At 45.3% G+C, this 14,405-nt stretch overlaps 1 protein-coding gene across 1 annotated transcript in view; it reads right to left on the bottom strand.

Annotated features, from left to right (window-relative positions):
* Positions 1-14,405, bottom strand: part of LOC309551420 (kinesin-like protein KIF28P) — a gene marked incomplete at its 5' end in the record, with an annotated part of 119,738 nt that overhangs the window by 46,868 nt on the left and 58,465 nt on the right. The window contains one exon of the mRNA XM_082251994.1: positions 13,647-13,813. Coding sequence (XP_082108120.1) covers positions 13,647-13,813 — 167 coding nt within the window. The remainder of the gene's footprint in view (positions 1-13,646; positions 13,814-14,405) is intronic.

Raw genomic sequence — 14,405 nt, 5'->3', positions numbered from 1 at the left:
TGGGTGTCCAAGTTGGACAGGCTGGTCCAGCAGGAGATAGAGCTGGACAATCGATATTGGGCTCTGCAATGGCACGCAGAGCAGGAATATTTAGGGGAGACAACACAATACTCTCTGGAGGGATATGACTTTGGTGGCCCTGGATTGCTGTGGGAGAGCCTTGCAGATGGTTTTGTGTTTGGCGATGAAGGGGAACCTACCCTTGAGGACCTGCAAGAATACAGAGAGGCAATGCTTGGGCTTGCAGGGGTCTCAGAGCTGAAACCTGATCTGGAATACTTCCTAAGGAAAGAACAACAACTGGAAAGGGCATACAGGGAACAGCTAGAACACATTCAGCAGCATGCCCCAGAATCGGCAACGGAAACTCCAGAGATTGTCGTCACCAAAGCTGAAGTGCTGACAACAGGGCAGAGCTCTGCTAGCCTCTGACCTGCACCGATTACATCTGGGTTCCACAGACAAGAGGTGGTGAACCTCGATGCCCAGACACTAATTCCAGAGACTGGGGATTTAATAGATTTTTCTGCTGAGGTAGAACAACTTGGTGAGCCTCCAAGTGAAGAGCTTGCATCAGGGCCAATTGTCACTGAGTTCTGCCCAGCACCAACAGCAGCTTCAACCTTCTTGAGAGAAGAGGCAGACGGCTTTTCTCCCACAACACTGACAGGGACATGGGATTTCCAGCCAGCAGCATCTGTGGAGTTACAAGAAATTTCTCCAGCTGAAGCGCTGACAGAGGGCCAAGACCTCTGCCCTACACTCATGGCAGTTCCAGAGGTCCAGTGTGAGAAGGTGGCGGTCACCAGCAGCAGATCATGATCCAGGGGGAGAAGGGAGAGGAGGTGTTGGTCTTCCCTCCCCAACAGTTAGCCAGGGTGGAGGAAACTGTCTTCCCTCCCCAGCAAGGATCTGTGCACCTGGGAGACAGTACCAGAGACATGTCGTCCCAGCAGCAAAATAATGGAAGGGAGATGGAGCAGCCAGCTCCCCATCCCAGCAGCATACGGCACCCCAGAATGATGTCACCAACCCATCAGAAGAGCTGGCAACAGAGAACGTGATGCTGGCCTCTGCCCTCAAATAAAAAAAGATGGATTTCTTGTGGTAGTGGATGGGACTGAAGTCTTTACCTTTATATCCCAGGGATGCTGGGCAGTCGGCCCAGATCCCCAACAGCATGACGGAGTGAGTACAGCCACCCTGACTTCTCTCCAGCGGTTGAAAGGACTCCAGGGAGAAGGGCCAGTCCACGCTTCTCCCCAGCGGCAGGTATGTTCTATGAGAGAGGCAGAGGATGGCTGGGTGAGTAATGCTCTGTTCGGGACAATTTGTTTGGCGTAGTGTGTGGATACGGGCATTGGGGGACTGGAACTATGAACTAACTTCGAAGTCAACCCGTTTGGGGTCTCCTTCTGTGTTTCCTGCCGAAAGGGGAAATATGTGATGGGAGTTGCTTTGGGCAGGTAGCTTGTGGAACCCAGATTACCCTAGAGAGAGAGGGCTGGCCCAAGATATTGTGCTGCCTGGGTCCAAAAATAAAATGCTGCCCCCCCCCCCCCGCCCAAAAAAAAAAAAAAAGATGCCTATCAAAAGGCCCCCGCATCCATCATTTTATATCATAAAAAAAACTAAAATTTAATTTTAAACACTGCACAGGGTTCAGGAGTGCTTTGCGCTCAGATTGCAGAGTTCAGGAGTGCGTTGCGCTCAGAATGCAGGGTTCAGGAGTGTGTTGCGCTCAGAATGCAGGGTTCAGGAGTGCGTTGTGCTCAGAATGCAGGGAATCCGGGGGGGGGGGGGGCGGTGATGTAAAGGGTGGAAGAGGACACTACTATGGGGGAGGCCCTGCCCATAACAGTGTCCTCGGGCCCCCTTCAAATCACTTCCCCTCCCCCCACACACACAGGAGTTTCCTCTGCCCCCCTTTTCCCCTATAGCAGGGCTAGGCACACAGTTAACCCTTTGATCACCCCTGATGTTAACTCCTTTCCAGCCAGTATCATTAGTACAGTGGCATTGCATATTTTTAGCACTGATCACTGAATAAAGCCCCGTACAAACGTACCGAATGTCGGCCGAACGATCGGCCGTCTTTTGTCCGGTGCTGTCCTGTCGGCTGAAAAGTGCTAAAGACTGCACACGAATTTTGTCGGCCAACAACAGCCGACTGCAGAAGTGATGTCATGTGATGGTTAACTTTCCGTGTCTTTTTTTTTCTCAGAGCATGCCCAGTCTTGCTAATCTGCTGTTTGTCGGCCGAATTCTGTACTGACTTGCGAACAATCGGCCGTTCTGGTGACGGCCAACAAAAATTTTATAGCCTGCACACCCGATTCTGTTCGGCCGAAAAGTCGCTGTCGGTTGTCGGAAGCATCATACTAACAAGCCGACAATCGGCCAATCGTTCGGCGGCCGAATATTTACGGCCGACAATCGCTACGTGTGTACGGGCCTTAAGTGTCACTGGTTCCCAAAAAAGTGTCAGTTAGTATCCGATTTGTCTGCCGCAATTTTGCAGTCCCACTATAAGTCGCTGATCGCTGCCATTACTAATAAACAATAAAAAAATAAATAAAAATTCCATAAATGTATCCCATAGTTTGTAGATGCTATAACTTTTGCGCAAACCAGTCAATATAAACTTATTGGGATTTTTTCACCAAAAATATGTAGCAGAATACATATTGGCCTAACTTGATGAATAAATTTGACTTTTTTTCAATTTTTATTGGATGTGTTTAATAGCAGAAAGTAAAAGTTATTATTTATTTATTTTTTTTTTTCAAAATTGTCGGTCTTCTTTTGTTTATAGCGCAAAAAATATAAACAGCAGAGGTGATCAAATACCACCAAAAGAAAGCTCTGTTTATGGGAAAAGAAGGACATAAATGTTATTGTGCAATTGTCATATAAAAGTAACGCAGTGCCATATAGCAATAAATGGCCTGGTCATGAAGGGGGGTAAATCTTCTGGAGGTCAATCTTCTGAAGTGGTTATTTGAACAACCTGAAGTTAGAAGCTGATTGGCTACCATGCACAGTTGTACCAGACTTTGCATCCTCCAGTTTTAGTAAATCAACCTCAATGTCTAGGCTTTTCCATACATGGTATATTATTTATGTATTATGTTCAGGAGTGAAAAATGAAATAGTGGAAAATATTTTTATTATGTGTTTTTTTTTGTTTGGGTAAAAATGAAATACTGTATATAACTATTTCACATTTATTCATTTGCAGCAATCAATTGATTTGTGTGAGTCCAGTGACAATCTAGAATTTTGAGTAGCTGGTTCACTGCTGTGCTGTGACTGAAGACCTGACTTCCGAATCTCAGGTTACATACACAGATCTTTACTCTGTAGTAGTCAAAGAATGCAGCGCTGCTGCGGAGCTCTCTAATAGGCAACTCAGCATGCACTGCACACATGAAAACACAATGTATTAAATATTAATTTGTACAATAAAGGTCTTTATACACATTTAAAAAAAATCTATATCAATTTATAAATGTATAACCTTTTAAAAATTGTAAAATCATATTGATTAAAAACCAACAGAGTTTCCATGTAAACCATAAAATCCAGGTGTTGTGGGATTACAGGCTAGGAATATATGTTTTTAACTTTTATATGCAAAAACATGACATGAAATACTATTGTACAATGCTTGAGAATAGTGTCTGCAGAGACTGTGAAGGTATAAGACTAGGGTACATGCAGACTGCATTTAGCTGGACTTGACATGTTCTCCTCAGTTTACTTCATTGTGCTAATCAAGAGATTATTTGTTTCTAATGAGACATGTATAGTATATCCTGAAGGGTAAATCTTTAGTTTACTCAGTAAGTAGTAAATGTATTTGAACCGAACACGCCAAGCACAGGTTGTTTTGCTATAAGGTAAAGTTGAATGCTTGCTAAAAAACTGGATTTTTGACTTACCGTAAAATCCTTTTCTCTGACGCTCATTGACAGACGCAGCTTCATATCTTCTTAGCCATTGGGTTATGCTCCTCCCATCTGGAATAGGACACGTCTATGGGGCTGTCCCTACAGCCATAGCCCCACACACTCTGCTACAGCCCTCAGTTTTGTTGCAAGCAGTGTTTAGAAGACAACAACCCCATTCCACTCATAATTAGAGGGGAGCGTGCTGTGTCTGTCAATGAACTTCAGAGAAAAGGATTTTATGGTAAGTCAAAAATCCAGTTTTCTCTATCGTTCACTGACAGATGCAGCTTCATGTCTTCTTAGCCATTGGGACGTCCCAAAGCAGTATTATCATGAGGGGAAGGAAAAACAATGCACAAGCTCAACCAGGAACAACTGAAACTCACCTAGAAAAGAGATTCACCCTCAAAGAGAAAAAAGATCTATTTTAAACAGAAGCATGCAAAACCTTGTGGCCAAAAGAGGCATCTGAAGGAACCAACACATCTACCTTGTAGAATTTTGTGAACGTGTGCACTGGTGACCACGTTGCCACCTTGCATCACTGGTGCCTGATGGCGAAAAGCCCAAGAGGCACTTAGCGCTCTAGTAGAATGTGCCTTCACCGGGAAAGGAGGAACTTCAGTGAACTTCACTTACCTTTAAGTGAATAAGCCTGAACCACCGTCTGCCTGATCCATCTGGATATGGTCGCAGCAAACACAGCCAATCCTTTTCAAGGTCCTTCGGTAAGGACAAAAAGAGAGTCTGATTTGCTGAAGGATTCAGTAGCCACCAGGTAAACTCTAATTGCCCGAACCACATCCAAAGAATGCAAAGCAAATTTCTTGGGATGCTTGGGCTTAGGACAGAGTGAAGGCAACACAATGTCTTCATTCAAATGGAAATCAGAAACCACTTTAGGAAGAAAAAATAATGGAATGGTCTCGTGCTGTCCAGTGTAGATACCTCCATCCCTGATCAAATGCGAAAAAAAGAAGGGGGTGCCCTTGTGGTGGGACTTTGAGTGAGGCATTTACACTATGTAGCTCAAAGTTGTAGGGTGGCAATAAATGTCAAATTTAATTGATACAGACGTACAAAGTATGACAACAATGTAACAGCAATATTGAAATACAACATAATGGGCATATGACATGTAACATCAATAGTACAAATAAATAAACAAACATATGTTGAACTCATATACTGTAGGAACTCGACGCGTTTCGTGAGTCTTAGTAAGCTCACTCATCAGGAGTATATATGAGATAAATTGTATCTAGGAGTAAAGCAGTAAACAGCATGTTAGTATACATGATTGTATCAGTGAGTGTGATATTGCAACATCTGTATGTGCGAACCGTAATAGGAAAACCACACTCACATGTCGCCCAAAGAAAGATGAATGGATTGATGCTCCCATAAGGCGGCGGTTGCCATGGTCTAACGGGGAGCTGACAGGACTGGTGAAAATGGTGAGCGCGGTGGGGAGCCAGGAGAGGAAACAAGAGTAGTGCGGTGGAATTTCTGGTTGGTAATAAGGCATGGGCTGAAAATACATCAATATATATCTCTCTCAACGAAGTATAAAAGTAAAAATATAATAATATAATAAATATAATAGGATAATTAAATCACTGGGTGGTATCCGAAGAGTATGAATGTATATCTATGTAAGAATCTGAGTGACTAAATATATGGGTAATAGACAGCCCAGGCACATGCTATATATAAAATAATGGATTGGATCTTGATGAATCTGTTAGAGTATGGCAATGTAGCTAAGTGTGTGGAAATGTGAAAGAAAGAAGGGAGTACGGGAACATGAGTAATGATGTGAGGACCAAAGAGAAAAAACCAAGTAGTGAAGGATAGTGGTTGAACAGAATGGGAATGGTGAGTCCACTCAGAGTGGATTCAAGGATGGAACGGAAGACAAACTTCATCTGATGCAATGAAAAAACAAAGAAGATCCTTATAAGATGGGACACCATAGTGAACATTTGAGAGGAAGATAAGGGGGGACACTAGGAAGAGGAAATGGGATGAGAATCCTCACCTGAGTACCCACAGCGCAAACACATGATTGCAGTCCTGAGCACCATGTCGTGGTGTTGGGAACAAAAGGTGTGACAAATACACCCATGTCATCCAGTGGTAATGAGGCCGACAACCACAGCCACAGATAAAAAAAACACCCGCCAAACCGTGCGGGCACCTAGCCGGCGTTCACACGTGGGGGGGGGACGCATGGTGCCGATATACAGGTGGCCCCGCCCCTAACGGGGGAGGGGGCAGCCAGAGAGAAAGACTCTCTGTTCGTATATCGCAGCTCCCGGATTAGAAACACAAACACCACCAGGGGGAGCACAACCATCATCAAAGTTGTATATGGTAGAAAATGTGTAGCCAAATAGCTGTGTGTATACAAATAGGACAGCTCAGGACCAAAGGCGGGCATGGGTGTCTTCCACCCGGGTTAAAGTTAAATAATGGAATGGTCTCGTGCTGTCCAGTGTAGATACCTCCATCCCTGATCAAATGCGAAAATGCCCGCCTTTGGTCCTGAGCTGTCCTATTTGTATACACACAGCTATTTGGCTACACATTTTCTACCATATACAACTTTGATGATGGTTGTGCTCCCCCTGGTGGTGTTTGTGTTTCTAATCCGGGAGCTGCGATATACGAACAGAGAGTCTTTCTCTCTGGCTGCCCCCTCCCCCCTTAGGGGCGGGGCCACCTGTATATCGGCACCATGCGCCCCCCCCCCCCAAGTGTGAACGCCGGCTAGGTGCCCGCACGGTTTGGCGGGTGTTTTTTTATCTGTGGCTGTGGTTGTCGGCCTCGGCCGACTCATTACCACTGGATGACATGGGTGTATTTGTCACACCTTTTGTTCCTAACACCACGACATGGTGCTCAGGACTGCAATCATGTGTTTGCGCTGTGGGTACTCAGGTGAGGATTCTCATCCCATTTCCTCTTCCTAGTGTCCCCCCTTATCTTCCTCTCAAATGTTCACTATGGTGTCCCATCTTATAAGGATCTTCTTTGTTCTTTCATTGCATCAGATGAAGTTTGTCTTCCGTTCCATCCTTGAATCCACTCTGAGTGGACTCACCATTCCCATTCTGTTCAACCACTATCCTTCACTACTTGGTTTTTTCTCTTTGGTCCTCACATCATTACTCATGTTCCCGTACTCCCTTCTTTCTTTCACATTTCCACACACTTAGCTACATTGCCATACTCTAACAGATTCATCAAGATCCAATCCATTATTTTATATATAGCATGTGCCTGGGCTGTCTATTACCCATATATTTAGTCACTCAGATTCTTACATAGATATACATTCATACTCTTCGGATACCACCCAGTGATTTAATTATCCTATTATATTTATTATATTATTATATTTTTACTTTTATACTTCGTTGAGAGAGATATATATTGATGTATTTTCAGCCCATGCCTTATTACCAACCAGAAATTCCACCGCACTACTCTTGTTTCCTCTCCTGGCTCCCCACCGCGCTCACCATTTTCACCAGTCCTGTCAGCTCCCGGTTAGACCATGGCAACCGCCGCCTTATGGGAGCATCAATCCATTCATCTTTCTTTGGGCGACATGTGAGTGTGATTTTCCGATTATGGTTCGCACATACAGATGTTGCAATATCACACTCACTGATACAATCATGTATACTAACATGCTGTTTACTGCTTTACTCCTAGATACAATTTATCTCATATATACTCCTGATGAGTGAGCTTACTAAGACTCACGAAACGCGTCGAGTTCCTACAGTATATGAGTTCAACATATGTTTGTTTATTTATTTGTACTATTGATGTTACATGTCATATGCCCATTATGTTGTATTTCAATATTGCTGTTACATTGTTGTCATACTTTGTACGTCTGTATCAATTAAATTTGCCATTTATTGCCACCCTACAACTTTGAGCTATATAGTGTAAATGCCTCACTCAAAGTCCCACCACAAGGGCACCCCCTTCTTTTTTTCGCACTTTAGGAAGAAACGACTGATTAGGTCGAAGTACCACTTTATCTCTGTGGACCACCAGATAAGGTGAACGGCAAGACAACGCCACCAGTTCAAACACCCTGCGGGCAGAAGTGATAGCCACCAAAAAGGCAACCTTCTGAGAGAATGTAAGCAGGGGAATCTCCCTAATGTTCTCAAAAGGGGGTTTTGGAAGAACCGATAACACCAAATCCAGATCCAACGGAGGTAACAGGGATCGTCTCGGAGGCGCCATATGACACACCCTCTGAATAAAAGTGCGAATCAGGGCATACGTAGCTAAAGGACATTGGAAAAACACAGCCAAAGCCGACACTTGGCCTTTGACAGTGCCCAAAGCCAAATGCTGTTCAACCCCTTTCTGAAGAAAAGTCAAAACCCTAGCTACCGAAAACAAGCGAGGGTGCACTTTCAAAGATTCACACCATGAAATGTATGATTTCCACGTACGATGATAGATCTTCCTGGAAGTCGACTTCCTGCCCTTCAACAGTGTAGGAATCACAGAGTCAGAAAGACCTCTATCCTTCGATACCTGGCTTTTAACAGCTACGCCGTTAAAACCAGTGACTGTAAAGAAGGACGGAAGATCAGCCCTTGAGACAGCTTTCTGCTTCAAAGATCTTCCCTGAGAGGAAACCTCCAAGGAGCATCAGCGACCAACCTTACCAGGTCTGCATACCAAGACCAGAGAGGCCAGTCTGGGGCCACTAGAATGACCGTAATCCCTTCCACCTCTATTCTGGGCAACAGCTTTGACAGGAGTTTCAGTGGAGGGAACGCATAGATCAGTCGATACTGACCCCAAGGAGCTACCAGTACGTCTGTGGCGTCGGCCAGAGGATCCCTTGACCTGGCCACAAACCTCTGAACCTTCTTGTTGAGACAAGAAGCAAAAAGGTTGACATTGGGTGTCCCCCACCGAACACACAGGAGGTGAAACACCTCCGGGTGCAGGGACCACTCCCCCTCATCCAACACTTGACGACTCAGGTAATCTGCCTGCCAGTTCACCACTCCTGGGATATGCATGGCGGAAAGGGCTGGAACAAAATTTTCTGCCCATTCCAGGATCTTGGCAACCTCCCGAGCCGCCAAAACACTCTTGGTGCCCCCTTGATGATGGATGTATGCCACGGTTGTGGCATTGTCCGATTCAATCCGGACCGGGCAACCTTGCAGATGAGCTGTCCAATAATTTAGGCAAAGCTTTATCGCTCTGAGCTCCAAAATATTTATCGGCAGCTTGGACTCTTCCATCGTCCAAGATCCCTGGGCACAGAGTTTCCCCAGCACTTCTCCCCAGCCTGACAGGTTGGCGTCTATGGTTACTACCGTCCAATACAACGGCAGGAAGGACTTGCCTTGGCGAAGTGACGAGTGAAGCCACCACAGAAGAGCAGACTTGGTGTTGCGACTCAACCGTATCAAAGTATCCAAGGATTTTAAATCCTTGTTCTATTTTACGAGAATCTCCTTTTGTACGGGTCTCGTGTGGAACTGAGCAAACAGAACCCCCTCGAAGGTTAATACCATCGGATCCAAGGCCCACATGCAAGTCCGCAGAGAGAACAGATTGTTTGCTAACAACAACCAGATCGCCCCCTGCAATTTTTACAACTTGTCCGTGTGGAAGAAAGACCCTCACCAAAGTGGAGTCCAGAGTCAGGCCCAGATAATCCAGTCTCATTGAAGGTATCAGAGCGGATTTTTTTAAATGGATGTTCCAACTGAACTCTTGCAGTGTTCGGACAGTGACAGTCAAGTCGACCAACAGAGCTGAGTGAGAGTCCGCCCTCAATAGGAGATCGTCCAGGTACCCCAGTACCGAAATCTCCCGTTGGCGCAGTAATGCCAACACCGGAGCCAGCACCTTCGTGAAGACCCTGGGGGCGGAGGCGAGACCAAAGGGTAACACCGCAAATTGATAATGCTCCTCTCCTATAGCAAAGCGGAGAAAACGCTGTTGTCCAGCATAGATAGGGATGTGTAGATATGTGTCCTTCATATCTATGGAGGCCAAAAAGTCTCCCTGGTGTAGGGATGCCACTACCGAATGGACATTTGAAACCTCTGCACCCGCACAAAGCAGTTCAAAGCCTTGAGGTCCAGGACTGGACACACTTTGCCTTCCTTCCTGTGCACTTGCCCTTAGAGGATTGAGGGAGAAGAGTACTCTTCCCACCCATAAGGCCTTTGATCAACTCATCTAGGGCGGATCCAAACAACCTCTCCCTGTAAAGGGAAGGTCAGAAAGAGCCTTTTTGAAAGATTGGTCCGCAGACCAGCTTTTTAGCCACAGCATGCATCTAATAGCAATCCCCACCACGGACACTCTGGCTACCAGTGGAGCCGCATCCAGCGACGCATTGCATAAATACAGAAGGGCTTGAGCCATTTGATCCAAGAGCTCAATCAGCCCCGGGAAGAGCTGTTCAATTTCCAAGACACCTTTTAGTAACTTCACCCATTCAGCGACGGTCTGTGACACCAGGGTGGTCACAAAAATTGGTTTCAATATGGAGCCCGCTATCACATGTAAATGGCTGGACAGAGACTTAATCCGTCTATCAACGGGGTCAGTAAAGGCTGGGGATTCTTCCACCGGGACCACAGTAAACTTATTCAGTCTGGAACCTGGATGATCCACCTTTGGTGGCACGGTCCACCGAGTGGAGGCTTTATCTGCGAAGGGATAATGGCGTTTAAAATGCTTGGGCACCACTAACATGTGCTTGATGCGCCCCCACTGTTCATTCACAATATTGTCAAAAAGTTCTGGACAGGGGAACACTTTGCCCGATTTCTGGGATTTGTGGGTGCCAAAAGACACCTGCGTTCCCGACACTGTAGACTCATCCACCTTTTTTAAAGTTTCTCCCACTGAAACTATAAGTGCTTCCACCAATGCGCTTTCCCGCGTAGCCATCAGAATGTGATGACACAGAACCACCAGGGTGGGGTGCCTCTGCGGCGGCCACATCTGCCTCTGAATCTGAAGATACAACAGAGGGGGAGGAAGGTAAAAGGCGCTTATGGCTAGTGTTACTTTTTAACACTAAATCCACTTTTGACACTAGGCCTTCCAAAACTGCTGTAAGAGCTGACAGGGGCTGCAACCCAGAAGGTTCCGCAGTCGGACCGAGGGAGTCTGTAGGTGAAATTTTGTCCTGGGACTCCATGTTCACTAAATTTAAAAAGATGTAGTGTCACTTTAAAAAAGTCGCATAAACGCAATTGCACCGCTGCACTGGTGGTACAGCAAGTCCCAGCCTAACACAGTCTGTTAGCAGTGTGTGTGAGGAAACCCACAAGAGACCCCAAAGGATGCTTGCAGGAACGATCTGTACAGCAGAAAGAAACGATCCGACATAGAAATTGAAAGCACCTGGGTCATGCCTAGACTGTGTGATGCCTTGCCTATGCTGTCCAGCACCGTGGACCGCAAGAAAATGGCTGCCCTATGCATTCCTATGGGCAAGATTCAGAAAATGGCTGCCCATAAATTACAATGAGGGATTCTGACATTAATGCAGGGCAAGTCTACAGCAAAATGGCGGCCCCCACGGCCCGCCATGCGGTCTCCAGGACCCTCAGGGGGGTCAGTGACAAAGGCATCGGATGGTCCCCAGGAGGGGACACCACCAGAAAAAACACCCTCCCCCCGCAGAACCGCCACAGCAGCTGCAATTTATCCGCCCCCCAAGGGTAGGAACCTGTAATGAGAGGGGGGGGACAGCTGAAGGGGGGCCAGGTATGTCCGAAAGGCCAGGGGAACCGAGTGATGCCCCTAGGGTCTGACTATTCCATGGAGGGGGCCCACGTCCACCCCGAGAACACCAGAAAAATGGGGGGACTCTTACTCACCATACCACGAATCATGTGGGTGCCACACTCCGAGCAGACTACCTCCCACCCGGGATGGAAGTGCTGCCAGCCAAGGGGTACGCTGTGACTCAGGGAATTCCAGGTTGTTTGCATCCCAGCGAGATGGTCCACTCGCGGGCTCGTCCCCGTCCATCTGTCATAGCGAGGGGGACCTTAAGGATCTAGAATATCCAGTCCGAAAGCCAACCGACTGTTGCTTGTAGTTCTCCAGGAACTCTACTTAAAAAATAAAGTACAAAAAAAGGTTCCCAAAAAATAACAGCTAAGACCGAAGTCCCAGCAGGGAACTAGGTCCTACTCCTAAACTAGGCAGAAACAAACTGAGGGCTATAGCAGAGTGGGTGGGGTTATACCTGCAGGGACAGCCGCATAGGTGCGGGGAAAGCTTTTTCCTGCCTAGTGTCCTATTCCTGATGGGAGGAGCATAACCCAATGGCTAAGAAGATATGAAGCTGTGTCTGTCAATGAATGATAGAGAAAGTATAATTTTAGTGTTAGATGTAGTAATGAAGGGTTAGAGGAGATTTCCTCCCCATTTCCTGTGTGGTTAAACCGACAGAGTTTTTAACAGTTTCTCACTTTAAACAACACAAAAATAAATGGTTTTAGCTGGCACCAGGTGTGACAGTAGAAATTAGGTATCTCTTTCTTTTTAGTTTTGCACAGAATAGGGAAAGTATATAATCCTGCTAACCGGGACTGTTATAGGGCTATCCCCTCACTTTCTGTTCAGGGGACAATGTTTCACATAAACAGGAAGTGAGAAAAAAATCTGCAACAGGGAAACAGACAAAAGAAAAAATCTTGCAGAGGTGCCAGTATTCCCTAAATAAGCTACCCCTGACAAAAGTAAAATCTGATAGGAGTTCTAATGCTTCCCCACTTTATCCAAGAAAAAAAAAAATCTTTTGGTTTAGATACAAACTCGTTATCACAAGATCCTCCATCTCATGTAACAGCAACTCTGTTTAGTTAAAGCAGCAGCTACAATAAGGGTACATGCACACAGATGTTTTCGGACACAAGGGGGCACTTGAGTAAAACTGATGACTTTTCCCACTCCCAGGGAGCTGCAAGTGGTGTGCATGGCTGTGTGGACATGTACTCCTGTAAATGTTGATGCTCTTTTGCATCAGCATTTACCCACCCATGCGTGTATGACATATTTGCTGAATTTGGAAGTCTTTGGGCAAAATACATTAAACACACATGCATGGGTAAATGCGGATGCAGAACAGCAATGGTTTCTTACAAGTACAAGTAAGTGTGTAAGCCCGTACACTTCTATGGCCAGCAGTATGACCCAGCTTCGGCTCCCTGAAGCTGGAAAAATACTGGAGTTTTACGCAAGGGCTCCTATGCGCCTAGAAATATCTGTGTGCTGGTACACTAAATGAAGTTGAGTAGGATTCTATCTGAGCACAAATCAGAAACACGGGATACATGGGCAAGACAGCAGTGACTGTCTCTCTTCTAGGCTGCTCAGGATGTGCTATTGATGACAGGTAGTCACTGTTCTTAGAAAGATTTTTTTTCTCATCTGAAATGCATCTCTAATAATAAGAGGTTAGCTGTTCAGGGATTCCCAAATACCAAAGAGTTCTGGGCACATCTGAAGTTGCAATTTAGAGACACATGGGCTATTACATCACTTGATTATAAATTATATCAATGCAACTAATTTATTATTTCCCTATCACTTCTAAGTTAAACATTATTGAAGTTAATAATAAGCAGCTAATACTAAATATCTAGAAAATAGCTTTACCTTGAAGGCCCCAGAGATCTACAACCAGTGCATTCTTCTGCATGTAGTTAAGAAATTCATTAGACACATTCAAGGCAACAAACTGCAATTTGTGATCAATCACAGGATTTACTGTTTTCCAAACTGGCTTTGTATACAGTGGCTGAGGGACATCATAAAAGCAATACCTTAAAGATAAAATTAAAATAGGTATTAGTCCAGATCATCAAGCTGCTAATGCAACTTAGGACACCTTGAAGGCAGCCGATGCATTCTAAAGTGGCCTCTCAATCAATATTATTTCATGTCATTTTAGTTTTGACTTTAATTTTGACCTAAGCACTTTTAAAACAGCTTAAGTGCTATAGCAGTTTAATGAACCATGGCCTTTGCATCAAAGACATCATTATTAATATTATTAATATAATAATATTGTTATGTTCTGATGCTGAAGGCATCGATGTAGGCTTATTAGCACATAGGGTTGGATTTCTATCACTGTAGCTTGTGTTACTGTTCAATGCAATATAATCTGCCAGGATTTATCAAAAGCTGAAGAGTGGTGCCCAGTGGTGGGAAGCTGCAAATCATGTGCGGGAGTTGCATCATCAGAAGGGGGGAAAAATGTACACAAAGATGTCACCAGCGGCTCTGGAGCAGCCTGGATGCTATCATTGATAGAATAGGGCAAATGCAGAGGTTTGTTCATATTACAAGTGCCCCACCCACCCTCATTCAGTTTTTCTCCAGGCAGCAAACCAAACCACAAATGTATCCTTT

This window comes from Pelophylax lessonae, assembly GCF_965119305.1.
Source record: "Pelophylax lessonae genome assembly, chromosome: 3".
Taxonomy (NCBI): domain Eukaryota; kingdom Metazoa; phylum Chordata; class Amphibia; order Anura; family Ranidae; genus Pelophylax; species Pelophylax lessonae.
This window is presented reverse-complemented; position numbering and strand designations above follow the sequence as displayed.